We start from the raw sequence: 27,712 nt of genomic DNA, 5'->3' as shown, positions 1-27,712 counted from the left end.
AAGGAAAAACACATTCTAACTCTGCCCACCAGGGCTCACAGAGGCTGCCGTTCCGCGCGGCAGAAGTGAGTGCAGCTGGGGACTCCCTTTCCCCTAAGGTTGCTGCATTTCCCAGAGGGTGTCTGAAATCTCAACTCAAAACCCCACGCTGATGCTGGGCAGGACGCATGTTCCTGAGGTTACAGGGTGGGCAAGGGGAGAAAAGGACAAAGGAAGCTCGGAAAGCAATCTGCAAAAGACTTTATTACAAAATACAGCACGGGGCTCACAGACGCTTTTCCAATCTTCTCTAACACGTACACTGAAGCGCTGCAAAATCCCTGGCGGTGCCCGCAATCTAACGTCTACAATAACCTCAACCCCCTTAGTTACAGAAAAACTCTGCAACAGGCAGTGGAATGGAGAGACGGCAAGTCGCCGCGGATGCCTGGGCTCTCAGCTGCTGAACAATGACATCGTTTTCTCCAGGGGTTGAAATCCATGTCCATGGCTGACAACCCAACAAGGCTGGGACCCAAATTCGAACAGAGATGAGGCAGAGTGGAGAGAAACAACTCTGGCTGAGCCAGAGTCTCCAGCCACTACTTCTTATTCCTGGGCTTTAGCTCTTCGGCTGCATTACGCAGGAAAATGTAATTTTTTTTCTGGGGATTATAAAATTCATGTCCCTAAAGAGAGCAAAAAACACCAATGATCTTATTATTCAAAAGAAAGTTAGCATTTGTAGGTGCTTTTTCTAGGTGAAGTCCTGTGCTACAATACTGGAAACATATGATCTCTCAGAGAAATAAAATAACAAAGATAAAGTCAAATGTGAAGCAGAACTTCAGTCCTCAGAGAAAGGCCTAAGGATGTGGTTGGTACCAGTGTGTCATCAATGTCCTACTGAGAGAGTCTTCACAGGTTCATTTTCAACACTGAGCCCCCTTTTAACACCCCAGGACTTTAACGCCAGGATAACTGCCTTGGGTCCCTTGGTCAGAATTAGTTCTGACCTGAGAATGCTTCACAGAAAGGAGGACATCTGACCTGCGGGGTATCATGGGGATGAAGGAGGACACCCCACCCCACATGGAAGGAGCAACAGACACGGAGCACAGCAGAGGCATGAATGGTGGTGAGTGAGCCAGAGGCGTGTGCGGAGGTGTGCACGTCTGCCTGGGCCCACACCGGAGGGGATGCAGGGCTATACAGCATCGAAAGACCCCCGAAATCAGGATAAGGCCAGACTACAGGGCTGTGAATGGCAGAGGGAGGCCTTTGAACGTTATTCCCCAGGGAAAAGGAGGCTGTAGGCAGGTCAGTGATGTGATCACATTTAAGTTTTAAGAAGAGAGGTGAGTGGGGTGGGCCAGGCAGATGATCCGGAAGAAAGACAGCAGGTAGGAGCCGCAGGTGGGCCAAAGACCTGGAAGAGGGAGGTGGGGCATGGCGCTGGGTGCACTCTGTCAACTGTACTCTGATGACACATTTTTATTCTCTTCCCAACAGGCATGCCAAGAAAGCTCTAGAAGTTTTGCTCAACAGTGACCACTAATTCTCATAATATACAAAGTGTAGTTTTTCTGAACAGTAACTCAAGCAGCAAGCTAATAACATCAATCATATGTGATCATGACTTTGCACTGGAGATAACTGTCCTTGAACTAAGAACAATGAAAAACCCCTGAAGCAAATTTCTCTTTTAAACTAAAAAGATGCTAATTTATGTAACCCCCACAATAAGCTGACATTAACTGCTTAAATGAATGAGATTTTACTTCAATTTTTAAACAGCACTCAAAGCAATTACCTTTCTCACTGCTTTCAATTTACTACATTTTTTAATGCGTATAATGTATAGAGTCCCGCGTGTCATTTAAGTTAAAATGCAGAATTTTGATGCAGCTGCTGGGATGAGTATGCAAAGAGGAGATTCAATGAAGAGCCCGATGTGGGAGCTGAGGCCTCGGGCTCCACACACGCCACAGCCTGTCCACCCTCAGCCAGGCAGAACCAAAAAAGTACACTCTTGTCACAAAACTGAGTGCATGGCTTACACAGGTGAATGGATAAACAAATGGCACACCCCACCCGGGAATACTACGCAGCACTGAAAAGTAACGGACAAGTGATTCACTCAACAGCATGGGTGAATTTCAAAATCCTTATGCTGAGGGAAAGAAGCCGGGGCGAGGGGAAAATGTAGCTTAGGTCTCCACTTATATAAAATTCTAGAAAATTCAGACTAGTCCATAATGCCAGAAAACAGATCCATGGTTTTGTGTGTGCTGGTGGACGGGGACATAAGACAGTGGGAGAAGGCCCAGAAAAGAGCCATGAGGGTGGAAGGAGGCGGGGTCAGCGCAGGCAGACATGAGGTGAGCGGGAAAGACACTGCAGGCCACTGGAAGCCCCTCCTATGTGAAGCAGGCGACCTCCCCATCGGAAGCCAGGGCAGGGTAGGGAAAAGTCTAGAAGGCTGTTGTGGGCAAAGGGCAGAGTGGGGTGGGAGGAGAATGATGAAAACCACAAATACAATGATGACAACCTCTCCAGAAGAGCTGAGCAGTGGAGAAACACGCAGGCTGGTTGAAAGCCAACACACATCCCATGGGGTTGGGCAGAGTACCCGAGTCTACACATTTCACCATCATGCCCAAAGGCCTCAAAAATGCAGCCCCACTCCTGCCAGCTCCTAACTCCCCCTGCCCAAACCACCAGCCAACCAAGCAACCAACAGCACCCAGGCGAAAGCTCCATGACCCACCCTGCCACCCCCTTCACAAAGTGCAGCCCCCGGCTTGCCTGTGCTTCTGTGCCCAGGAACAGAGCAGCCCGTAATGGCTCACACTGGCCGAGCACTTCCTGTGTGCTGGGTTCTGGCCAAAGGCTGTACTGAATCCCCACAACCATTTGAGGAAGTCCTGCAATTTCCCCTTACAGGGAGGGGACGGTGACCTGCCCAAGGACACATGTGAGTCCTGAGAAGAGTCACAACTCAGGCCTAGGCCTTCTGAACCCAGAGCCTGGCTCTGCTGCCTTGGAGCACCCGGGAGCAGGCCCGGGAGTTCTCACCTTTGACCAGTCGTAGCTGGAAGCGTACGCAAATATGTTTCCATTGTGATTGAAACAGCAAGCTGAGATGGGCTGATCTAACTGTTCCGAAGTTTTTAGTTTTGTTCTGGCATCTTTGTCCCAGAAGCTGAATCTACCATCAGATCCCACAGTTGCAAGGGTGCCATGAACAGGATGGAACGCGATTCCATTTACCTGCAAGGATTGACATGCACAATGAGAAGCCAGGCAGAGGGGCGCAGAGAAGGTTCCACCCACGCACACTTCCTGCTTGAGTTAGGAAACAAAGCGCACAGGTACATTTCCTTCCAGCTGCTGCCCGCTGATAGCAAGAGAAACTATCCAGGCTTCCTCCATCAAATGCCAGCCCAGAATCCAATCTTGCCTCCTGTGAGGCCTGCACACCAGAGAAAGTGAGCGTGTGGACAGCAAGAAACAAGGAGCAGACCTCAGGAAAACGTTTCTTTTGAGCAAACGGATTTCTCAGTCTGAGCTGTGTGTGTGAACTGTCCACCAGCGCTCCTGAGGGAGGGAGAAGACTCTCGGCAAAACATCCTAAGCTTATGTTCAGAAACAAATACACAACGCTGCTAGTCAGGCGGCACGTTAACATAGAAAACAAGGCCAAGTGCGGTGGCTCACGCCTGTAATCCCAGCACTTTGGGAGGCCGAGGAGGGCAAATCACAAGGTCAGGAGTTCAAGACCAGCCTGGCCAATATGGTGAAACGCCGTCTCTACTAAAAATACAAACATTAGCTGGGCGCCTGTAGTCCCAGCTACTTGGGAGGCTGAGGCAGGAGAATCGCTTGAACCCAGGAGGCGGAGGTTGCAGTGAGGTGATATCACGCCACTGCACTCCAGCCTGGGCGACAGAGCGACTCCGTCTCAAAAACAACAACAACAAAAATCCACAGAAACCTGAAGCCTACAGCATAAGCCACTTATCTCCGGACATGAACACACAAGCTCTTCAATGATGAGTCTTTTCTGATCCCACAATTCCTCAGCCACCTCCAAGTCTGGTTTCCAGATGTATTACCACAGCTAAAGTGTCTAAAAACGTACCGCATAAATGTCCTGAGGAGCTGAAGTGTTGGTTCCATTAGATCGATGACATTTAAAGGTGAAGTTATCTTTGGCGCTGAAAGACAAAGGTTCATGTAAGTCTTCCTTTGTTAAAAAAAGTCCAGTGAAATCTGCAAGCTGACAGAGTCACACTTACGGGTTCGGGGGGTTGATATAGTGAATAGCAACTCTCCCCTCGATACTTCCCAGGGCAAAACCAGTAGGCTTGTTCTGTTTGTCTTTAAAAATAGCCACACACCGATGCTACAGTTAAAATAAAAGAGAGACATAATCACAGCATAATATAAGATTTCATGACTAACGTGAAGGTAAGTCATTTTTACCCCATGTTTAGGTTTTAGAAGAACCAGAAAAAAATCACTCAAATATGATACAGCAGTAAGCATTGCTTTCTAACTCCTTAATAACTCCATCTAAGCAGTGAGTTTATGACCGAACTGCACACCCTGTGCTCCTCCCCTGCCCCCGCTGCTCGCTCTCCCTCTGCCACCCTGCAAGGCCGCGTTCACGCCAGCAGAGCCCCATGGGCTGCGAGGCAGACAGCGGCCCTGCCCGTGGGGAATGGAGACGTCCCTGGCTAGGCAGACACCCCTCAGGAGGTCACCCGAAGCTTCTGCGCTTCTGCCTCCCCAGCTGGAGGAGGGATGCAGGCTCTGCCGCACCTGTCTCACAGGGAAATAGGGTGAAGGGGACGGTGGGTGCAGTGGCCATGCTACACACAAGCAACACGCTGCACTTCGCCCAGTGTTGAGTGTGAGGGCCCAAGGGCGGGTCTCTATTCTACAGAAGAACCCAGAAATTCCACTACCCAGCCTCCTGGGCAGAAAAGCCGACCACCCTGAGGAGAAGCCAACTTTGGAGTTACCACTTCCTCCTTCCAGTCGTGGCAACCTGGCCAAAGCTTGGAGGGCCATCCACCCTGCCTAAGCTGGTCATCTGAGCTTCCGTGTGAGTTCAGGGGAAGCCTGGCAGGACCCAGGCAGGGGCCAGGCAAGACGAAGGGAGAAGCAGCCTCTGGCATCGTGACAGCTGCTGGGGATGCACATTTCCTAAGTACGAAGGAAAACGGCCTCCTCTTTCATTCCTGTACTGTTTGCTCCCCTACCTTTTTAAAAACTGCCAGACCATTACTTTTGTGAGTACAAAGAAAAAAAGTAAAGCAAACTGACAAACATCTGTAAGTTCTTAGATGACAGAAAAGGCCATGGCTGGTCGTCAGCACAGGGTCTACTGTGTGGCACACCAGGAACTGCAAAATGCCAGGGGTGCCACTTGCACCAAGAGCCACATTGCACTGGCCCTGTGCAAAGGCCGATGGCAATCAGTTCTCAACAACGGAGAGGCCAGGGCGCTAGCACCGGGTGGCAGGAAGTGAAGCCAGATGGGACCAGGTTTTTTTTGGATTCAACCAAAAGGAAATGGGGAGGCAGGGAAGGGCTTAGGCTGGGGTCCGGCAAGGCCAGTGGTGCCACTTACAAGAGCCCCTGCCTCACCTCCGGAGGATGCCTTGAACGAGGGCCAAGGTCTAAGCGCTTATTTTATTGTGGTAAGAAGAGTTAACATGAGAGCCACCGCTTAACACATTTCTAAGTCTACATTATTGTTGACTACAGGTACCATGTAGTACGGCATATCTCTAGAACATTCTCATCTTGTTTAATGAAATTTCATCCCATTGATTAAGTAGCTCCCCATTTCCCTCTCCCCCAATCCCCTGATGACCGCCATCCCACCCTTTACTTCTGTGAGACTATGCTGGATATCACATTTAAGTGGAACCATGCAATTTCTTTCTGTGTCTGGCTTATTTCATTTTGCATAATCTCCTTCATGGTCACCCACATTGTCACAAATGGCAGGACTTCCTTCCTTCAGGCTGCATGCACAGCATGCTACTGCAGGTATACACTTCATTTTCTTTATCTGTTCACTTGGCTATTGTGAACAGTGCTGCAAGGAACACTAGCAGCACAGGTCTCTCTTCAAAATACCCATTTTGATTCTTTTGAATCAAGACCTGTAAGTGGAACTGCTAGATCGTATGGTGATTCTGTTTTTCATGTTTTGAGGCCTCCAGTTTTCTGTAACGGTTGTGGCATTTTGCATCCCCCCAACAGTGCACGAGGGTTCCAGGTTCCCCACACCCTCCCCAGTGCTTGTTATCTTTGGGCTTTCTGGTAACAGTGGTCCCATCAGCTAGGAGATGGTATCTCACTGTGGTTTTTGTTTGCCTTTCCTTGATGGTTAGTATGTTAAGCACATTTCCATACACCTGCTGGATATTTGTATGTCTTCTTTGGAGACATGTCTATTAAAGTCTTTGGTCCATTTTTCACGTCACCAGTTTTCTCACTATTGAGTTGCAGGGGTTCCTTACGTATTCTGGAAATCAATCCCTTGTCAGAAATAGCCTCCAGATGTTTTCTCCCATTCCACAGGCTGCCTTTTCGCTCTTTTCATGGTTCCCTCTGCTGTGCAGGAGCTGTTAGTTTAACACAGTTCCACTTGGCCATTTTTGCTTTTGTTGCCTGTGCTTTTTGGTGTCATATCCAAGAAATTACTGCCAAGACCAATGTCATAGAGTTCTGATCTAAGTGCTTTCCAAGATTTGAATTAGATGTGGTGGCAGGAGGGAGGGAGAAAAATGAACAGATTCCCAAATAATTTCAGTGTAGAGGGGAGGAGACTGAGGATTAGTGAGACAGGAGAGGGAAGTTCAATCAGGGGTGACCTCAAGATTTCTGGCTATAACAAAGGAGATGGAGGTCCCATTGAATGGGCTGTGAAGCACATCAGGAGCAACAGGCTGGTGGTGGCCGAGAGGGGCAGGTTCAGATCAAATGTTCACTCTGCAAATATTTACAGAGCACCTTTTACACTTAATGCCCTCCTCCAAGTGCTGGGAGGCAGCAACAAATACAAACAAAAATCTCTGCTCTCATGGAGTTTACATTCTAGTAGGCAAAAGAAGTGAAATATTTAGTATGTATATGACGTCCATACATACGTATAAAATAGATGGTACTGGTGGCAGTAGCAAGGGAGAATCCTGAGGCAACGGTAACATGTGAATAAAGAGCTACAGAATGTAGTCTTGGGTTTGGTGTGGGATACTGTAGGCTCAGACGCCTGGGAGACACACCAAGGAGCTGTCCGACTGGGTGTCCATGTCAGGAGCACAGGAACGAGGTACGAGTCTCCAGTCCACAGGGCGTGGCTGAGCGACAGTGGATGGGAGATCAGTTGTGCTTGGGTGGAGGAGGCAGCGGCTTAGGGAGACGTCTGTGGAACCTCCACATTCAGCCAAGAGCCAGCAAGGATAGAAGAGCCACAGAGGTAGCGGGTAAGAGGCTGGCAAGACAGCAGCCAGGGGAAATGTTTCTTGTAAGAACAGTGAATGAAGCTCTGTTCCAGTAAGAGGATGGGGGTCCAGGGTCCCCTGGAATTACCAATGAGGATGCCACTGGTAGTCACGCCAAAAACAGTTCTGGTGGAACAATGGGGGCAAAGGTCTCACTGAGTGAGAAATGAGTGGGAGGTGAGGGAATAAAGGACATTTCATGCAAGATGCCCCACTGCGGAAGGAAAAGGGACGTGGGCAGTACTGGAGGAGGATGTGGGGATCAAGGGAGGTGTATTTTCTAGGATCAACTAGACTTGAGCAAGTGTCAGTGCTAATGGAGAAGTACTACGCGGCAGGAGAGACGGGTGTATGGGAAAGAGGTGATACTCTGCATACGGTTCCTGAGAAGGCTGGAGGGCATGGGTCCCACCACAAAACTGGCCTTAGCAGGACGGTTTCCACCTCATGGGGGAAAAGGCAGGGGAGGAGGCAAGCACGGGCAGATTTCTAGATCCGGCAGGAGAAAGAGGAGGAAGTTACCATTAGCTTCTTTTTTCTCTGAGCAAGAGCTGATCTGATTGGCTGAGACAAAGACTAAAGGAAGGAGAAGCTGACAAGAGTGCAAGCCCAGCAGCCCTGTGGCAAGTGGAGGATTGAGCTAAGGAGAAAAAGCTAGCAAGCATCTAGGCATGATGCAGACAGAGTTGAAGTTGGAAGCTAGGAATTTACAATGGAATCAACCCATCCAGATGTGTAATTTTATTCTCAAGGAAACCAAAATATTTTGCCCCAAAATAGACTTCTCTGACATATTTCAAGATGGCTATACAGAAGGGCTGGAAATAATAGCTGAAAAGCTCTCTTTGGTGGGGAGATCTGCATCTGCAGAGAAAATCGGCATTGATGCAGCCAGGCTTTCTCCAAGGCCCTTCCCTTGTCCTGATTTAGGGAAGATTAACTGCAGTCTGATGCCGTTAAAGGTCTCAGTTCTCTCCGAGGGTGCTACCTGTGGGGTTTCCTCCACACTAACAAGACCACCTTTGCTACACAGACCTCTTCTTCTCTTCTTCCCATAACCTGTCTTGCCACGAGAACCCAATTTACCATGAAAGCCTGTTTTGGGCCATGCCCTGAGCCCCCTTCTTTCTGTGACCTCAAGATGGTATGAAAGCATCAATCATATTGCCTTTAAGATCGTTGTAAGATGCTGTGCACATCAATACATTTGTATGCCATTTCTCCTATTAATCTATCTTTTACCAGCTGCTTTTCAGTGAACCCCTTCAGAGGGCAAAGGAGAAGTTTTCCCTTGGCCCCTACAATTCAGTAGCACTCAGCCATACAGGGGCATGTTTGGAGAAGACATAAATTCAGTTCATCCAGGGATACCTTAGTATTACTTAATATTCACTCACTAAGTATTTGTGTTTATATCCTTCAATTCACCCCTCTTTGAACATACTTACAAGTTTTACAAAGTACAACTGTATTCCAGATGTGAGCACAATCTTGCATACAACAGGTGCTAAATACATACTTCTTGATTTGACTAATGACGCACCTGATGTTTCAGTGGAGATTCTATCCTCCTGAATTCAGAAGGTTGATTCTCTAGCTGATAGACAATCAGACCCCTCTCTGCAGTTGCCACCACAGCCATGGGGTATATCTAGGGAATGGAAAAAAACAGAGACGCGCTTCAGGTGAAGGAGTGTGCTGTTTTTATACTAATGTATTTGATCAATTTTTGGTTACAACATTAAGTCTGGATTTTAATAATCCTGGGATTATATTTCACTAAAACCTAGAGAAATAGTATTTGAAAGTAGAACATTCATGTATTTTAAAAAGTCTCGTGTTTTAAAACTAACTATAAAATATGTGGATATTTAGAAAATATACTCAGGAACTAAGAATAAATAAAAATCCCCTACACCACTCCTTCAGTTGCTGTCACTATTCCAGCCTTTGTTCTCAGCGTTATACTTGGTATGTAGCATATTTCTGTACAGTTCATATCCTTTACTCAAAACATGTTTCATAAGGTCCACGTCACACACTTTTTCAAGTACTAGCAGTGGCTTCTAACGTCCCCTCAAATGAACCTACCACAGGGTTTATTTATCTGTGTCTTGGTGGCCCCTTAGGCCACTTCCAATGTTTCACTATATTACATAAAACAAAGACCAGCCGGGCATGGTGGCTCACGCCTGTAATCCCAGCACTTTGGGAGGCCGAGGCAGGTGGATCATGAGGTCAAGAGATCGAGACCATCCTGGCCAACATGTGAAACCCCGTCTCTACTAAAAGTATAAAAATTAGCTGGGCCTGGTGGCACACACCTGTAGTCTCAGTTAACGGGAGGCTGAAGCAGGAGAATCGCTCGAACCCGGAAGGCAGAGGTTGCAGTGAGCTGAGATCATGCCACTGCACTCCAGCCTGGCGACAGAGCGAGACTCCATCTCAAAAACCAAACAAACAAAAAAACAAAGACCATCTGTATCTATGATTATTTTCTTGCAATGAATTCCTAAAAGTGGAATTACGGGATTGTTGGTACAAAACTTTAAGATGTGACTAAACAAATGGAGAAAGTTCCATTTCTTTTTCTTTCCTTTTTTTTTTTTTTTTGAGATAGTATCTCACTCTGTCACCAAGGCTGAAGTGCAACAGCGTGATCTCAGCTCACTTCAACCTCTACCTGCTGGGTTCAAGCAATTCTCATGCGTCAGCCTCCCGAATAGCTAGGATTACAGACGTGCGCCACCATGCCCAGCTAATTTTTGTATTTTTAGAGATGGGGTTTCACCATGTTGGCCAGGGTGGTCTCGAACTCCTGACCTCAAGCAATCCACCCACCTTGGCCTCCCAAAGTGCTAGGATTATAGGCGTGAGCTACCATGCCTGGCCGAGAAAGTTCAATCTCTATCCCACTCAGAAACAGTCCCCAAAGACCTGGTACCACCTCACAAACTTACTGCAAGTTTTCCTACTGCCATGGAAAGGACATGATAGATGTCACACTAGAGATGGCATGTAGCTAGCTGCATATGTTCAAACGAGTGGCAGGAAAACTTGACATCCAGCATTTAGTACTTCTAGAGGAAACGCAGCACAAAAATCTCCCAATTGGAGACGACTGAGGCAATCTCAACTCGATCCTTTATATCTATTACTAAAGCTAGCAGGATTTTTATATTACCCACTCACTCACTGCAGGACGCCACAAGGTGAGAATACTTATTTTGTTTTTTTTAAAGTAAATACATATTAAGTTGAAATCCCTTACCACGTCAGCACAGTAACACCTTTCAGGGAGTTGCAAAACCATCATAGGATTTGACGATCGAGTATCCCAAAACTAAAAGCAAAAAAGAGAAGCCAGTATGTGACCATTCAGAGCAGAAGTCGAAATGGTGCAAGAATAAATGACAATCCTGATGGGGCCAAACAATGCCTCAACTGCACATTATACCTTTAAAGTCTTATCCCAGCTCCCAGTCATCACACAGCTGTAGTTTGGAGCTTTGATCCAATGGATGGTTTTAACAGGAGCATCATGCTTTCAACAAGACAAAAACAAAACAGATCAAGGTAAATGTAAGAATGTGCTGAACAGCTTTAGTTGTGGCAATTCAAAGGGAAGAAACTAATTTAAATACTGGGGCCATACCAAGCAAAAACCAAAAGATATTTAGCATTTTACCAATCCTTCCTCACTGACAGAGTTTGCATGTCCCCACCAAATCCTATGTTGAGATGTAATCCCCAGTGTTGAAGGTGGGGCCTGGTGGGAGATGTCTGGGTCATGGGGGCGGATCCCTCCTGTGTTAGCACAGTCCTCACGATAGTGAGTTCTCTGAGATCTGGCTGTTGTAAAGTGTGGCACCTCCTCTCTCCCATAGCTCTCTTTCCTGCTTTTGCCATGTGATGTGCCTGCTCCGTCTCCTGCTCCCTTGGGATTCCCCAGAAGCCGAGCAGATGCCGGCACCATACTCATACAACCTGCAGAACATGAGCAAACTAAATTTCTTTTCTCTATAAATTACCCAGTCTCAGGTATTTCTTTATAGCAATGCAGGAAGGGACTAATACACCCATAATCAAAACAGTCAATTTAACACAAAAACATGTATCTACTTTCCATTCTAGCAAACTTTAATTTTTTTACTCATAATTAAGACATATGTGCGAGTGAAAGTAAGCTCCTCCTTAGGGAGATATTCAGAAATAACAAGCAGGAGATTCCACCACAGTTTTACTCACTGAGGTGATGGGAATTAAGAGATCAATGAGATGTTTCTAGCACACAGCACTGTGACCTGAGTATGCAGTGCCTTCCTGAAAATGTTTCAGCACTGTGCTCTTCCTGAAGCCCCCTTAGCAGGCTGGACCCTCTGGTTCTAAGTTCTCTTATCTTCATTACTTCTGCCCTTGGCATTCTTCACACAGTACCTGCCAGTGGTCCCTGAGTAACGAACGGTAAAAGTTCCACACATGTGGGGAAATGCCCCTCTTACTCGCTGCTCTATTACTGGCCCATAGACAGAACACTTGCTGAATGAGTAAGTGACCAAATGCAGTTGGTAGAAGACCAGCCATGCACGAGGTCACAACGTCCAACCTGTGAATGGCAAGGACCACCTATGACCTGTCTTTCATAGATTTTAATGTCGCTAACTCCTTATGACTCCATCCATACATATATGAAGATCCATGACAAGACAATCTGTGAACACTAGTTAAGAATGAGAATGGTTATAAAATTGTTATTTTTGTGCTAAAGAGGTTTCTGTTATATTGTCTAATTGATTTGACAGAGTCTAACGGCACGTTTTCTTATTATAATTATAATAATTATTTCACTTTAAGAGCCATCACAGTCCTGGGTACCAGTTGTGCCTAGCCTTTCTGCAGAGGCTTCTGTTACCTGTGCGATCTGTATCGCTTGGTTACTGCCGAGGTCCCACATTTTGGCAGTTTTATCACATGATGCCGTAAATACTTTGCTCCCATCCTAAAATAAAATGGAGAAAATTTTGCATTTTAAGAAAAATTAAATCTTTAACTATATATATATTTAGATACTACGTTGAACATATTGAGGCAAACTTTGGCAATCTTTATTTTTCCAATATTTTGGGGACCAGCGTACTGCAAACTACAGCATCATACAAAAAATTCATTTTCATCTATTTCATGATTGACTTACTTTTCTAAGCGAGAACACATAAACAGGATTTTAAAAATCAGAAATCACAAACTAGTGAAAACAAACTCTTTCTCTTGTCCCTGATCCCAGGTCTCCTCTCAGCAGCAACCATGGACCACTTTAAAATTTTTTTCTTATTTTGATAAAATTTAAGCCTTCGGAAAAGTTGCAAAAATACAAAAAAATACCCATAAGCACTTCACATAGATTCATCAATTGTAAACATTCTGTCACATTTATCTTTCTCTCTATATACAAAACACATAACTGTAATCATAATTACTTTTATTCAGTCCCTATCTAATAACACTTCCAAGTACATGCAATAAAGCTATGCCAATTTACAACAGTCATTGGTCCTATCTAACTTGTCAAATAGATTTAAAAATTAGTGGTCACTGTGTGATGGTTTCACAATATTCACACAGAGAACTCAAAGTAGGTCTTCTCTGTCACTGCAGCTTGAAAGCAGCCAGACATATTATGTCAATGAGTGTGGCTGCATTTCAATAAAACTTTATTTACAAAAATAGACAATGGGTCAGGTTTGACTCATGGGCCATAGTTTGCTGAACCTTGGCCTAGTCTATATTTCATTTTTGGTTCCAGAGCTCAAAAATTGACCACCATTCTCCTCTAGCAAAAACTTGTTCCACTGAAGTGACTTCATTTGAAAGAAGAGATAAAACTTGCTCCTCATGCTTTTAATGAGGTTGTAATTCTACAAATCCTTGAAAACACAGCAAAGGAAAGGTATGAGTGTATGGAGAGGGCTGTCCTGAGTCCAAGTGAACACTGGCCTCTCAATCTCATAATGCCAGCCCCACCACGTCACCAGCATTGTGGAGCAGAGCATGCCAATCTCGGTGGACACGTGCAGACATAAAGGAGAATCCAGCAAAACACTGGGGAGAGAAAGAGTATGTGTGAATGCTCCACCAGCTGCTCTAAGTCTACCTGCTTCAGCCGCAGAGTTTGAACCATGTCCTTAAAGTACTGAAGATTCAACTTTACCAAGTTTGGCTTTTATGCCTCCAAGGTAACTTTGGGTCTTTAGCGCCCCTGTGCCTTTACCTACATGTCTTTCTCTCCCGGGTAGCTCCGACTCTTCCTGTAAAGCTCCATGAGGGAGGCTGCTAAGCACATGGGCTCCATCACCAGGAAGGTCTGGGCCTAGGCTCAGCCACTCACTCTTGTTCTCATGGGCAAGCTCCTTAACCACTTTGTGACAGCACTGTGCTAATCCTTCCGTGTAGGTTTAATCTAGTCATCACAATTTTCCACTATCGAGAAGCTGTATTTGTTCTTGTTTGTCCTAAGAGATCATGAGTTTCAGAAGTGTAGGTTTTGCCTACTTTGATTTCCACTTTATCTCCAGGATTTAGCATACAATAGGTGCCTGACAATTATTTGCTGAATTAATAATGTTATTATCTGTTATTACCTTCATTTTATTATTTACTTTATTATTGTTATTTATTATTTTTTTAGAGACACGGTCTTGCTCTATTGCTCAGCTTGGAGTGCAATGGTGCAATCATAGCTCACTGTACTCTCCAGTTCCTGGACTCAAGGATTCTTCCCACCTCAGTCTCCTGAGTAGCTAGGACTATAGGGATGTGCCATCACACTCAGATAATTTTTTTTATTTTTTGAGACAGGGTTGTTGCCAGGCTGGAATGCAGTAGTGTCATCATGGATCACTGCAGCCTCAGTCTCCTGGGATCAAGTGATCCTCCTGCCTCAGTCTCCCAAGTAGCTGGGACTACAGGTGTGCGCCACCAAACCCGGCTAATTTTTCTATTTTTTGTAGAGACCAGGTCTCCTTACGTTGCCCAGGCTGGTCTCAAACTCCTGGCCTCAAGCTATCCTTCATCCCATGCCTCCCAAAGTGCCACTGCACCCAGCCTACCTTCATTTTCTAAACAAGAAAACAAATTTAGAAAGATTAAACAACTTGGCAAAGTCAAAAGCCTGGAAGAGACAGAGCTGAAATTTGAACCCAGGCCTCAACTGGATGAGACAATGCTTAAAAAGCCATAGGCAAACGGTTTACTTTTCAAGAATCAGCTCTGCTGGCCAGGCGTGGTGGCTCATGCCTATAATCCCAGAACTTGGGGAGGCCAAGGCGGGTGGATCACTTTGAGCTCAGCAGTTTGAGATCAGTCTTCGGCAACATGGCGAAACCCCATCTCTACTAAAAATACAAAAATTAGCTGGGTGTGGTGGTGGGCACCTGTAATCCCAGCTACTTGGGAGGCTGAGGCAGGAGCATCACTTGAACCCAGGAGGTGGAGGCTGCAGTGAGCTGAGATCGCACCACTGCACTCCTGGCTACAGAGCAACACTCAAAAACAAACAAACAAACAAAAATTTACCTCTATTCTTGTCTTCTGTAAAGCATTCACAGAAGCCTTTCCAAACTTTACAGCTGCTTTCTGTATTGTTTTTCCCACCCAGCACCAGTTCATCCTGCCTCCCCCTCAGAACGTACAACTCTCATTCCTGTGTCTGATCCTCCCACTAGATGGTATGAAACTTAGATTCCGTTTTATAAATTCCAATAGCCATTAGATAACATTTGAGCAAAAGGATTCCTGCATTAGTTAATTCTATTTCTTGCCGTACTTTATAAGAAACTTTCTAATTCTGACCCGTTGCCCGATCAGTAAAGACAGACAAAATACATTAGAAATGTTTCAAATCTACTCATGCTGCTACTTTTCTGTGTGTAAACTAAAAATAAGTTGCATATGAAATGAATGCTTCACTTTTCAAACTTTTCATATATCTATTAATGTAGTGTCACAATAACTTGATCAGGTATGTCAGGAAGACATTTTACAGATGATAAAAATGCCTCAGAGAAGCTAATCCTTGCTAATGAATAAAATGGGAGCAACTGTGGCCCCTAAACTATGTCAAAATGTTTATACACAGAATTATTTCTTATATATAAGCTAAATAAGATCACATTAAAGCAGCGGTCCCCAACCTTTGTGGCACCAGGGACCAGTTTCATGGAAGACAATTTTTCCAGACTGGGGTGAAGTGAGGGTATGGTTTCAGGATAAAACTGTTCCATCTCAGATCATCAGGCATTAGATTCTCATAAGGAAGACACAACCTAGATCCCTCACGTGTGCACTTCACAACAGGGTTCGAGCTCCTGTGACAATCTAATGCCGTCGCTGATCTGACAGGAGGCGGAGCTCAGGCAGTAAGGCTCACTGGCCCACCATTTACCTCCTGCTGTGCAGCTTAGTTCCTAACAGACCATGGACCTGTTCTGGTCCACAGCCTGGGGGTTGGGGACCCCTGCATTAACGTATGGCCATAAAATTAAGATCGCCCACAGGTTCCCTTTAAATAAGACATCTTGATGGATTAATCACTACCACCCTATTAGCCAGTCACGGGAGCACTGTCATGCATTTGGTATTTTTTAACTTTGGGGTGCTGTGACTCAGCATGGCAACAGCCTGACTCCTGCCAAATCCATTGTAGCTGAACTTATACTGAATATTCCGGACTGACATAACAACCATAAGGTGTTAATTCATGGTTGAAGGACTTAACAATTAATCAATAGATGCTCATGCATGCACGTATGCTCAATTTCAAGAACTATTTCCGAATAAATCCGCAAACTCCCCCTCTCCTAATCTGACTTTACCATCAACCTAGGTAAACATACCTTTGCCAAACCCCAAACACAAGAGACTAAAATGCAACCCAGTCAGAGCCCAGACATATTTTAACCACGAACACCCCAACAGCTACCCCTCGATTGATGTAATTTTCTAAAAAATCTTAAGGCTCCTCCTACCCAATAAATCCTCCACTATGTATAATAGATTAACTAAACTTCTGCCCTAATACTGATATGATACCTTGAGCATAACCCTCTGAAAGTGCTGCCCCAGTACACCATAACCCTAAATCAACCATACTCTAATTATGAATAACCCTCTCAGCCAAACCTCTGCCAATCCAACTTTAAAGACCCTGAATTTCGAGAACTGTAAGCAACTATTTCTATTTCTTTCTTTCTTTCTCATACTTTAATTTTCCACTTAAGTATTCTACACAGTTAATGTAGCTTAACCACTCAAACCAAGACACTGAAAATGTCTAGATGGGTCCACAAAACCTTATAAACAGATAGGTTTGGTCCTGACCTTTTTATTAGTTCTTTGTAAGATTACACAGGCAAACACCCCTACCCCAGTGAAAATGTCCTCTAGATCACCCGGATCAAAAGGAGCAGGTATCAAGCATGCACAAATGCAGCTCGAAACACTTTGCTCAACCACACCCCCACAGGAAAGAGCAGTGTTAAATCTAGTAATAAACAGAAGTTTAACTAAGCTATACGAATATTTAGGGTTGGTTAATTTCGTGCCAGCCACCATGGCCATACAGTTAACCCAAGCTAATAGAACTTGGCGTAAAGAGTGCTAAGCTCCATCTAAGTTGTAAAAAACTCCAGTTGAAATAAAACATACTATGAAAGTAGCTTTAATACCCTGAAGACACAGTAGCTAAGACAAGAACTGGGATTAGATACCCCTCTATGCTTAGCCCTAAACCCTAACAGTTACATTAACAAAACCATTCGCCAGAGTACTACAAGCAACAGTTTAAAACTCAAAGGACTTGGTGGTGCTTTATATCCCTCTAGAGGAGCCTGTTCTATAATCAATAAACCCTGATATGTCTCACCACCTCTTGCCCCTGGCCTATATGTCCATCTGCAGCAAACCCTAAAAAGGTTATAGAGCAAGCACAAGTATACACATAAAAACGTTAGGTCAAGGTGTAGCCCATAAGGTGGCAAGAAATGGGCAACATTTTCCATGTCCAGAAAATCTCATGACAGCCTTATGAAATCTAAGGGCTTAAGGAGGATTTAGCAGTAAACCAAGAGCAGAGTGCTTGGTTGAATAAGGCCATGAAGCACGCACACACAGCCCATCACCCTCTTCGAATACTACTCTAGAAATCACCATTACTGATAATTTTCTACACAGATATAGAGGAGATAAGTTGTAACATGGTAAGCGTACTGGAAAGTGCGCTTGGATAAACCAAAGTGTAGCTTAACCCAAAGCATCCGGCTTACATCCAGAAGATTTCATCATGACCTGACCACTCAGACAACTCTAGCCCCAAACCTCGCTAAAAATATTATCAAACTATCTTAATCAAACCATTTACCTTAAACAAAAGTATAGGCGATAGAAATTTCTACCCTGGTGCAATAGACCCAGTACTGTAAGGGAAGGATGAAAGAACTGTATCGAGGACTAAAAAGCAAAGACAAGCCCTTACACCTTCTGCATAATGCATTAACTAGAAATAACTTTACATAGAGAACTATGGCCAAGTCCCCCGAAACCAGACGAGCTACCCAAGAATAGCTGAAAGAGCACACTCACCTATGTGGCAAAACAGTGGGAAGATTCATGAGTAGCGGTGACACGCCTACCGAGCCTGGTGATAGCTGGCTGGCTTAGTTCAACTTTCAACTTACCCACAGAATTACTTAAACTCCCTGTAAGTTTAACTGTTAGTCTAGAGAGACAAGACAGCTCTTTAGACCCTTCCTACAGAGAGTAAAAAACATTACCACCACAGTTGGCCCAAAAGCAGCCACTAATTAAGAAAGCATTTAAGCTCAATATCTAACTATCTTAAATTCTAACCAGTCTACTGAACTCCTAACATCACATTGGACTAATCTATTACTTAATAGAAGCAGTAATGTTAATATAAGTAAGATGAAGACATTCTCCATTGCATAAGCTTACATCAGACGGGAGTAACCCACTGACAGTTAACATCCCAATATTAATAAATGATATAATAAATACCGTATTATTTGCACTGTTAACCCAACACAGGCATGCTCTAAGGAAACATTACAAAAAATAAAAGGAACTCAGCAAATCTTACCCCGCCTGTTTACCAAAAACATCACCTCTAGCATTACCAGTATTAGAGGCACTATCTGCCCAGTGACATATATTCAACGGCTGTGGTATCCTGACCGTGCGAAGGTAGCATAATCACTTGTTCTCTAAATAGGGACTTGAATGAATGGCCACACGAGGGTTCAGCTGTCTCTTACTTTCAACCAGTGAAACTGATCTATCCGTGAAGAGGCTGATATAAACAAATAAGACGAGAAAACCTTATGGAGCTTTAATTCATCAATGCAAATAAAAACTCCAACAAGCCTACAGGCCCTAGCCTCCTATCCCTGCATTAAAAATTTTGGTTGGGGTGACCTCGGAGCATAATTCAACCTCCTAACAACCTAAGACCACACTAGTCTAAGTGAGTTATTACACATTGACCCAATAATTTGATAAACGGAGTAAGTTACCCTAGGGATAACAGCGCAATCCTATACTAGAGTCCATATCGACAATAGAGTTTACGACCTCGATGTTGGATCAGCACATCCTAATGGTATAGCCGCTATTAAGGGTTTGTTTGTTCAATGATTAAAGTCCTATGTGATCTGAGTTCAGACCAGAGTAATCCAGGTCAGTTTCTACCTACTTAACATTCCTCCTAGTATGAAAGGACAAGAGAAATAAGGCCCACTTCATAAAGTGCCCTCACTCCATAGATGATGCCATCCCAATCTCTTAAATCATCACACATCCTACCCAAGAACAGGGTTTGTTAAGATGGCAGAGCCCAGCGATTGCATAAAACTTAACACTTTATAATCAGAGGTTCAACTCCTCTTCTTAACAACATGCCTGTAATTAACCTCCTCCTGCTCATTATCCCCACTCTTATCGCGATAGCGTTCCTTACACTCATCGAATGAAAAATCTTAGGCTATATACAACTATGCAAAGGACTCAACATTGTAGGTCCCTACAGACTGCTTCAACCATTTGTTGGTGCAATAAAACTTTTCACCAAAGAACCCTTGCGGCCCTTAACATCTACTATCACTCTTTATATTATTGTTCCAATCCTAGCCCTCTCTATCGCTCTCCTCTTATGAACCACCCTCCCTATACCAGATCCTCTAATTTTAATGTAGGCCTCCTATTTATACTAGCCACATCAAGCCTAGCCGTCTATCTATTCTATGATCAGGATGAGCATCTAATTCAAAATATGCACTAATCAGCACACTATGAGCTGTGGCCCACACGATTTCATATGAAGTCACCCTAGCTATTATCCAGCTTTCAGTTCTACTGATAAGCAGCTCATTTAACTAACACACACTCATCACAAGAATTCCTCTGACTGCTCCTATCATCATGGCCCCTAGCCATAATATGATTTATCTCCACACTATCAGAAACTAACTGAGCCTCTTTTGATCTAACAAAAGGAGAGTCAGAGTTAGTCTCAGGCTTCAACATCGAATATGCCGCAGGCTCATTTGCCCTCTTCTTTATAGCAGAATACATGAATATTATCATAATAAATGCCCTAACTACTGCTATTTTCCTATGAGCACTACACACTGTATATTTACCAGAACTCTATACCACAAATTTAATTACCAAGACCCTTCTAAACCACTCTCTTCTTACAAATTCGAACGGCATACCCCCAATACCACTAAGACCAACTCGTACATCTTTTATGAGAAAACTCCTACCACTTACGTTAGCATTTTGCAGATGCTATATCTCAATGCTTGTCCTAATTTCCAGCATCCCACTCCAAACACAGGAAATATATCTGACAAAACAATCACCATAGGTTAATGCAACATGCTGAGCGCAAAGGTAACACCCTATAGGATTTATTTAGATGATACTCTGGTAAAGGCAAAACTATAGGGACAAGAAAACAGATGAGTAGTTTCCAGGGGCTGCGAGCTGGCAAGGATTTGACGACAAAAGGAAGGAAGAGAATTTGGAGGCAGATGGATCTGTTCTATATCTTGAACACAACTCTATGCATTTCTTAACACTCACAGAGCTGTATACCAAAAAGGTTCAGTTTTACAGCAGGCAAATCAGACTCAATAAACCTGACTAAAGGAACAGGTACAAGGCCTCGGAAGGGGCCTCAAGGCTTAGCTTCTTCAGCACTGCAGTGTGTCTGCCTGTCACCAGGCCCCTTAACATTCTCACTACTGTTGGGTTCAGCCACCAGCAGCAATGGCAGAAGGGAGGAGAGAGGCTGGGGTGTTCAACCCCTGGCTCCCCTCGCCAGGCCGAGGCCCGTCTACAGCTGTTCATCCCCTGGCTCCCCCGCGCCAGGTGGAAGCCCCTCTACAGCTGCAGCTCATGCTGTGCTCCAGGAGGCCCGCCCACTGCAGCTTGGCACAGGTGTTTCACCTTCCCTGCTGGCTTCTTCATAAATTATCCCTTAATCATTAAACTCTCCTTAATCACACATACAAAATTTAATACAAGAAAAGCTTTCAAAGAAAGTGGCTAACTAAAGCCAACATTAAGAACATCAATAAATGACTATATTTATGTTCAGAAACTTAGAATTCCTACAATATGAACACATATATGCTATTTGTGTTTGGATTATTAAATATTCTAAATGATTCTGTACTTTAAGTAAAATGGAACACGAGAAATGGAAGGGAACGTACATCACTCCAGCAGACATCGAGCACAGGCCCAGTGTGCATCTGCTGGGCTTTTGGAATGGTCTGTCCACTGTCTTGAACTTCCCAGCAGCGAACCTGTAGTAACAAAAAAATTCAATGCAAACAAAGTAATTACGATGTATTGCTTGCATTTAACACCTAAAAACTAATGGGGTACACCTTAAGCATACATAGACTTCTCATAGCAACCTAATTATCTAACTTCAAGAACAAAGGAATTAAAATATCTATGAAAGCAACTGTTTTCTTCGCCTAAGCTATTAAAATAAACAAATTCTATTGCTTACACATAAAATTGCAGATAATTTTCTCAATGCACCTATGAGATATGTCTTCTAAAGTAGAATATCACTTACCCATTACCATTCAGAGAATCAAGACCAAAGTAGAAACTTACCTCTTTTCTGAATACTTTATATAATCTCCACTCCGTTAAAAAAGTAATACATTTTAGAGAGTTTGTAAATATGGCAAAAAAATAAAAATCACCCTAATCACACCACAGACAACCACAGCTAATGGTTCTGTGTGCTCTTAGTCTTCTTTCCATGTACACATATTTTCTGGAAGACACTAGATTATACAGTGTCTTCACTTTTGCAGCTACAGCTTTCCTCACCTGCATCACCAGCCTGTTCAACTTGAAACATCCTTTTTTTAAGCAGCAAATCATCTGAAATCTTTCTAAAAATTACATGTAGAAAGCAAGCTTGCTCAACCTTGACTACCATCCTCCCTCCTGTTCTCCTAACCCCTTCTGCCCCTGTGCTGTAGGCTACAGTTCGAAAGCTTTTCCAAAAACTTACAATGGTATTCCATCATACAAACATACTATACATTGCCATTACTACTGGATATTAAAATTTTCAAAATTGTCACAAGTTCACAGTGCTTTGGCTGTTATAAAGGTTAATTTAGATAATGCAGATGAAGTACATTATCAGATTTCCTACTCAAGTCCCAGAAAGGTATCAATGAGATAAAGGGTATAAGCTGAAGGATTTTTGATAACTATTGCCAATTATCCTGCGGAAAAGCCAACTTACATACCTACCAGCCATACATGCAGGGTTTCAGCTTATCCTTGCTGGCACTATTATTCTTTTAAACTTTTAATTTTGTTAATTTAATAAAAAAAAGTCTTAAATTTGCATTTATCTGATTACAAGTATGGATGAATGGTTCAGGTTTATTCTTTCTTTTGTGAAGTCCCTCTTTACACCCTTTGCTTATTTTTCTACCAGAGTTTTCTTTCTTTTAGTAAACTGTAATTTTTTTGTCTTTCTTTTTGTACATGATGAGTAAGTATCTAGGCAGATCTGTGCTATTATTTAATGTTGAAAAAGTTTCATACACGCCTGAGGAACACTGTCAGGATGCCAAGAAGGGGAATTTGTTGGTGTGTGCCACTGGGTATAATGTTCACTCTGGATGAATATGATATTTGATTTGGGAATAAACTTCAAGAGACTGAACTAAAGTAGAAAATTTCGAGCAACGCATATGATTGTGCTTTCCTAACAAAAACGGGTGTAAGAATAATGTCTGCCATTCAGAAGGGTTCACACCCCCTAAATTGATTTCTCAAAAAAGGCCATAAATAAGTCCAACTGATTCATTTACTTGGGAAACAACGGAGCTAAAGCTAACCTTGGCCATACAAAGAGAGATGATTTCTAGAACACGTATTTAAGGAGCACTTACATCATTAGCCCATGATCCTGCAATAAGAAAGTTCCCCGGCAAGGTTGGTGGGCTAAAAGACAGACAACCAATGCTATCATCAGGAGATGATGTTACTTCAATATCCTGCGGGAAAAAAGTCAATGTTAAAATGTATGCACGCTCACAACTTCATTCCAAATTGTTTTCTCACTAATTACCTCATGGTGGCCTTTCCTTGTGTACAAGAACTAACTGAATTAGACCTTTCCTTACTTTGATCAAAGACAGGAGTAAAAAATAAGCTAGACAAAGTACCAGCACCACCAGGACTAGCAGTAGCAGCTGCTAATGAAATGCCCATGGTCTTGTTTTCTAAATGACCAGTTCACTCTGGCCCCACAGTGCTAGATCACAGTTTTCACCTGCCATCCCCTCTCTCCAACCATGGGAATTCTGAGTCAACAGTCCTGGCTGGGCCAGGCCCTGGGAATCTGCACCGGAATCTGCACCTTGGGTGATTCTGGAGACCTGGCAGGCCAGGAAGAACAGGACGCAAGTACGGGGACACATTTTCTGTGCTCCAGTATTTCAGAAACATGAGTTAGACAAAGTTTCAAAGCTTTCAGCCTAAAGGAGGCTCCCAAGTCATCTCGGGTTCTGTCCTTGACGGGAGAAACTCTGCCCAAACTCTTCCTACAAGCCCCAGGAAGCTTTTCGTGGTACCTTCATGGGATTGTGATTGTCTGTGGTTGCACTGCCAAACATGCTGGTCCCACTGGTTCCAAAACCTGAGGTTGTTCCAAACAGGCTCATTTTGACCCTAAAAAGTAATGAAAAATGTTAAGGATGGGTTTTCTCTTAAGTAATATCACTGAGAGGCAATGGTAAGATAATTAACTGGCAGAAGAGAAATACTCAAAGTGGCTTGAGGCCAGACTTCACTTTTCAGACAAGAGTGCAACGAGCAGAGCGCTTTCAAAAAATAAACCTTCTATTTTAGAGTAGTTATAGGTTTCCAGAAATAGTAAAGATAGAATTCCCATACACTCCATATCTAGTTTCCCCTATTATCTCATATTAGTACGGTTCATTTGTTACCATTAATAAACCAGTATGGATACATTGCAGATTATTTTGTAGTCACCAGCTAGAAAATAAATTCACTCATTTTTTTACATAGAGACACTGAGCTGCGCAGCAGGGATGTAACAGTAAACAAGATCGCAGGTCCCCGTGCTTTCAGGTTTCCACCTAGTGGGCGTTCACTTTCTTACTAATTTCTACATTCTAGTTTAGGTCAGTATCCGCATGAAACTACCTAGAACAACCAGTCCGGGAAGCAAATCAGCAATTTCTTCGTAAAAGTTTTAAAAAGGTCGGGCATCGTGTTTTGGACATTTACCCAGCAAGAACCTCTCCCACCCTGGGTTTTTTCTTGGATATCATAATCTAACAGGCCCACCAGGGTTTGGTCAGGGCCTCTTGCCGCTCAGGAGTTGGGACTCTAATCTCACCAGTCTTCATTTTCCTGCTCTGCAAACACAGAGAACATTAACACGTTCTCCAGGGCTGCTCTGGGGATCAAATCAGATTATGTAGAAAATGCAGTGTCTAGTTCATAGTGGGTACAATAAACGACTTTTCCCTTCTTTTTTCCTTCCAACTCCCCGAGGAGTTACGTACACTGAAACCACATTTCAATCCTACTACCTGTTACACTGAGAAGTCCTCCATACCAGTTACCTCTCCAAAGGGAGCCAAATGGCTGAGTGACATCCTTCCTAACAAGACAACACAGAACGGAGAAACTGCAAGGAATCTGGGGAAGGCATTTGAGTTTCCTCAGCTTCATGAAAAATTAGTGCAGAACAAAAGGTCAGAGCAACAGCTACAAGCACATGTATATTTTAGTGAACGTGAGGGGATGTGGTGCTTGCCGGCCACACTTCTGCCCTCAAATGCAGAGGTACTTGAAACACCAGTTAGCTGTATGAACCAACAAAGGCATGACAAGGCTTCTGCAATCAGTCCAGGTGCTGGTTACATGGCTTTGGACAGGTCACTTAACCTTGATTTTCTCATCTGTAAAACAGACACACTAATATCTACTTCACAGAGTTATGAGAACTAAATGAAGCCACACACACACACTCCCTAAAGCACTACAGGTTCTTAATAAATATTACTTTCACTCTATTCCTCTACCTCAACCTTCAAGTTGGGAGAGAACATTTCCGCCATTAGGGATGAACTTAGGAAAAAGAACATGGTAGGTGAGAATCGTTCGTGTTAGTCAGTGTGGACCACACCTTATGCTGAGCATTGGGAAGCTTCCAAAGTTCAGAAGGCACAGTCATCTGTGGGACCCACCTAATCTCTTCCCGCTCTCTCCCGCCTTGCTGCACCCCAGCCCTCCTAGCTCTGCTGGCTTCCTTTCTCTCCTGAACACAACAAGCTCATCCCTGCCTTGGAGCAAACCTAGTGCTGTTCCTTCAGCCTGGGATGATTTGCTTCTCCCTCCCCACAGCTACCTCCGTTTGAATCTTCACATCCCAGTTCAAAAGTTGCCTCCTCCAAACTTCTTGGGGTGATGAAAATGTCCCAAATTTGAACTTGCCATGTTTACGCAACTGCATAAAATTTCCAAACTCACAATATACACTTTCAATGGTTGAAATTTATGTTATTTAAGTTATACTTCAATAAAGCTGTCACACGTATTCTTTTTTAAAGTTACCTCCTCAGACGCTTCTTTGCCAACGTTAACATATCTAATTTTCTATCACATCCCCTTGCCTTCTTCACAGCACCAGTCACGACCTGGAATTTCTGGTTTACACTCAATCTCTTCCCCCCCAGAATGCTGGCTCCAAGAGGGCAGCCACTTGCCTGGATTCTTCCCTTAATGCATACTGGGTCCCACAGTACAATGCCTGGCCCAGGGCGGCTGGTGTTTAATAATACTTGCCTGGAGAAGTACTGTCCGTACCGTTGCACCTATATACGTATACAATAAATACTTGGCGGGCTAAGACAGAAACAGACTTAGTTTCAGAGAGCGGTAACTGCTACGAAAGAAATGGAGCAGGTTGACGTGGAAGAGGCTAAAACGGGACGCCCTTCTGCAAAGCGGCCAGGGAAAGCTTCTCCCAGGAGCTGACATGTATCTGACGAGACGCCAGACGTGTAAAGGGGAGGGACAGAGGCGACAGACACTGCATTAACGCAATGTGACCCTTCCCAGGGGCTCAGTCCCCCACAAGAAAAACGATGGATTAGACCCTAGGTGACCCCTAAGGCCATTTCCAGCTCCGACCTCGCTTCCAGGGCCCAGTAACGAAGCTTAGTCAACAGTCCCGCTCGCGCCCCAGCATCCCGCAGAAGCGCGCTCCCGGGAGGCAACTCGGCCTCTGCGGGCGCCATGGCGGCGGGTAACGACGGGACGCGCGCGGCACGGGGCCTACCTGGGGGTCTCGCCCCGGCGGAAAGCGGCGGCCGGGAGCAGAAGGGTCTGAGGAGTTTGCGAACCTGCTCTGGCGCGAAGGACGAGGGCCAGGAGCGCGGACAGAAATCCCAGGAGCCCGAAGCCTCCTTAAGCCTGCGGTAGAAACTGCCCTGACTACCGCGGAAACAACGCGCGTGCGCCCTGGAGCCACTTCCTGCGTCGCCCGGAAATCGTCGAAGAAAAAGGCTCCTTTTCCCGCAAGGCGACGGCACATGCGCAAAAACGCTTTACACCAGCAGTTTGCGAATTGGTCCAAAGTTGATGTAGCCGCTGCAAGTTACTAAGCGACTGCTTTTATAAATCCGCAACTGGCCAGGCGCGGTGGCTCACGCCTGTAATCCCAGCACTTTGGGAGGCCGAAGCGGGCTGATCACCTGGGGTCAGGAGTTCGAGACCAGTCTGGCCAACATCGTGAACCGCCCCACGCCCCGTCCCCCCCGCCCCGCCCCGCCCCGCCCCGCGTCAGTACTAAAAATACAAAAATTAGCCGGGCATGGTGGCAGGTGCCTGTAATCCCAGCTACTTGGGAGGCTAAGGCAGGAGAATCGCTTGAACCCAGGAGGTGGAGGTTGCAGTGAGCCGAGACCATGCCATTGCACTCCAGTCTGGATAACAAGAGCGAAACTCCATCTCAAATCAGTCAATCAATCCGCAACTAGGGCTAGTGCAAGGTAGCTAGCTGTTTTCTCTTGTGAATTAATTATTGCATTTATGTATAAACATCTAAAAGATTCTGATTGCTTCCAATTCACGTCCAAGGCCAACCTCCGAAAAGCTGCTCTAACGCTGCCTCCGAACGAGGCGAGGTCGGCCGCGGGTTTCCCGCCCTGGCCTCCCTGTTTGCCCACTGGGGTACCCTGAGCCCACCTCGGGGCTCTTTGGGCCTCAGTTTCCTGCTGCATGGTGGGGAAAATGATGCCAGGGCTGTTCCTAATTAGGGTCAAGTGAAATCATACGTGAACTACTCTTACTAATAGAACTGTCTGTAGAAATGTTAAGGGATTCTTATTACTCACACACATGCCCACTCCAAATATTTCAGTTGGTTGTTTCCTCCCAACCCCTACTTTTGGGAGCATCTGAAGAAGGAAGTGAAGGAAAAGACAAATCACAAGGAAGGGATTTCGTGAGGTTATGTAGCTACCCTGGATTCTCTCCTTCACTACTCAGTGTGGTCTGCGTGCCTTGACCTTCTTAGGGAGGTTTAGGATCTGGGGTATCTTTTT

At 44.6% G+C, this 27,712-nt stretch overlaps 1 protein-coding gene across 2 annotated transcripts; it reads right to left on the bottom strand.

Annotated features, from left to right (window-relative positions):
• Window positions 1-222: 222 nt before the first annotated feature.
• RAE1 (ribonucleic acid export 1) lies at window positions 223-26,932 on the bottom strand. 2 transcript variants are annotated; one of them, XM_055372961.2, is made up of 12 exons: window positions 26,510-26,932; window positions 23,705-23,801; window positions 23,021-23,125; window positions 21,299-21,391; window positions 12,418-12,504; window positions 10,963-11,049; window positions 10,777-10,848; window positions 9,049-9,156; window positions 4,281-4,387; window positions 4,124-4,199; window positions 3,058-3,252; window positions 223-668 (listed from the first exon to the last, which is right to left on the bottom strand). In XM_055372961.2, exons 1-12 carry the CDS (start codon window positions 26,698-26,700, stop codon window positions 582-584), a joined length of 1,305 nt encoding a protein of 434 aa, XP_055228936.1. In that variant the 5' UTR covers window positions 26,701-26,932; the 3' UTR covers window positions 223-581. The 2 variants fall into 2 exon arrangements, with proteins under 2 accessions (XP_055228936.1, XP_063558431.1); XM_063702361.1 differs by lacking the exon at window positions 26,510-26,932 and adding an exon at window positions 25,950-26,361.
• Window positions 26,933-27,712: the final 780 nt, after the last annotated feature.

This window comes from Gorilla gorilla, chromosome 21 (assembly GCF_029281585.2).
Source record: "Gorilla gorilla gorilla isolate KB3781 chromosome 21, NHGRI_mGorGor1-v2.1_pri, whole genome shotgun sequence".
Taxonomy (NCBI): Eukaryota; Metazoa; Chordata; class Mammalia; order Primates; family Hominidae; genus Gorilla; species Gorilla gorilla.
This window is presented reverse-complemented; position numbering and strand designations above follow the sequence as displayed.

Excerpts from the sequence above, each read along its gene's own strand:
- RAE1 (XM_055372961.2), bottom strand. The coding sequence starts at position 26,700 with ATGTGCCGTCGCCTTGCGGGAAAAGGAGCCTTTTTCTTCGACGATTTC. Across the intron at positions 21,392-23,020 it reads CAGGATCATGGGCTAATGAT|GTTCGCTGCTGGGAAGTTCA; the intron begins GTAAGTGCTCCT and ends TTGTTACTACAG. Across the intron at positions 10,849-10,962 it reads GCTGGGATAAGACTTTAAAG|TTTTGGGATACTCGATCGTC; the intron begins GTATAATGTGCA and ends TTTTGCTTTTAG.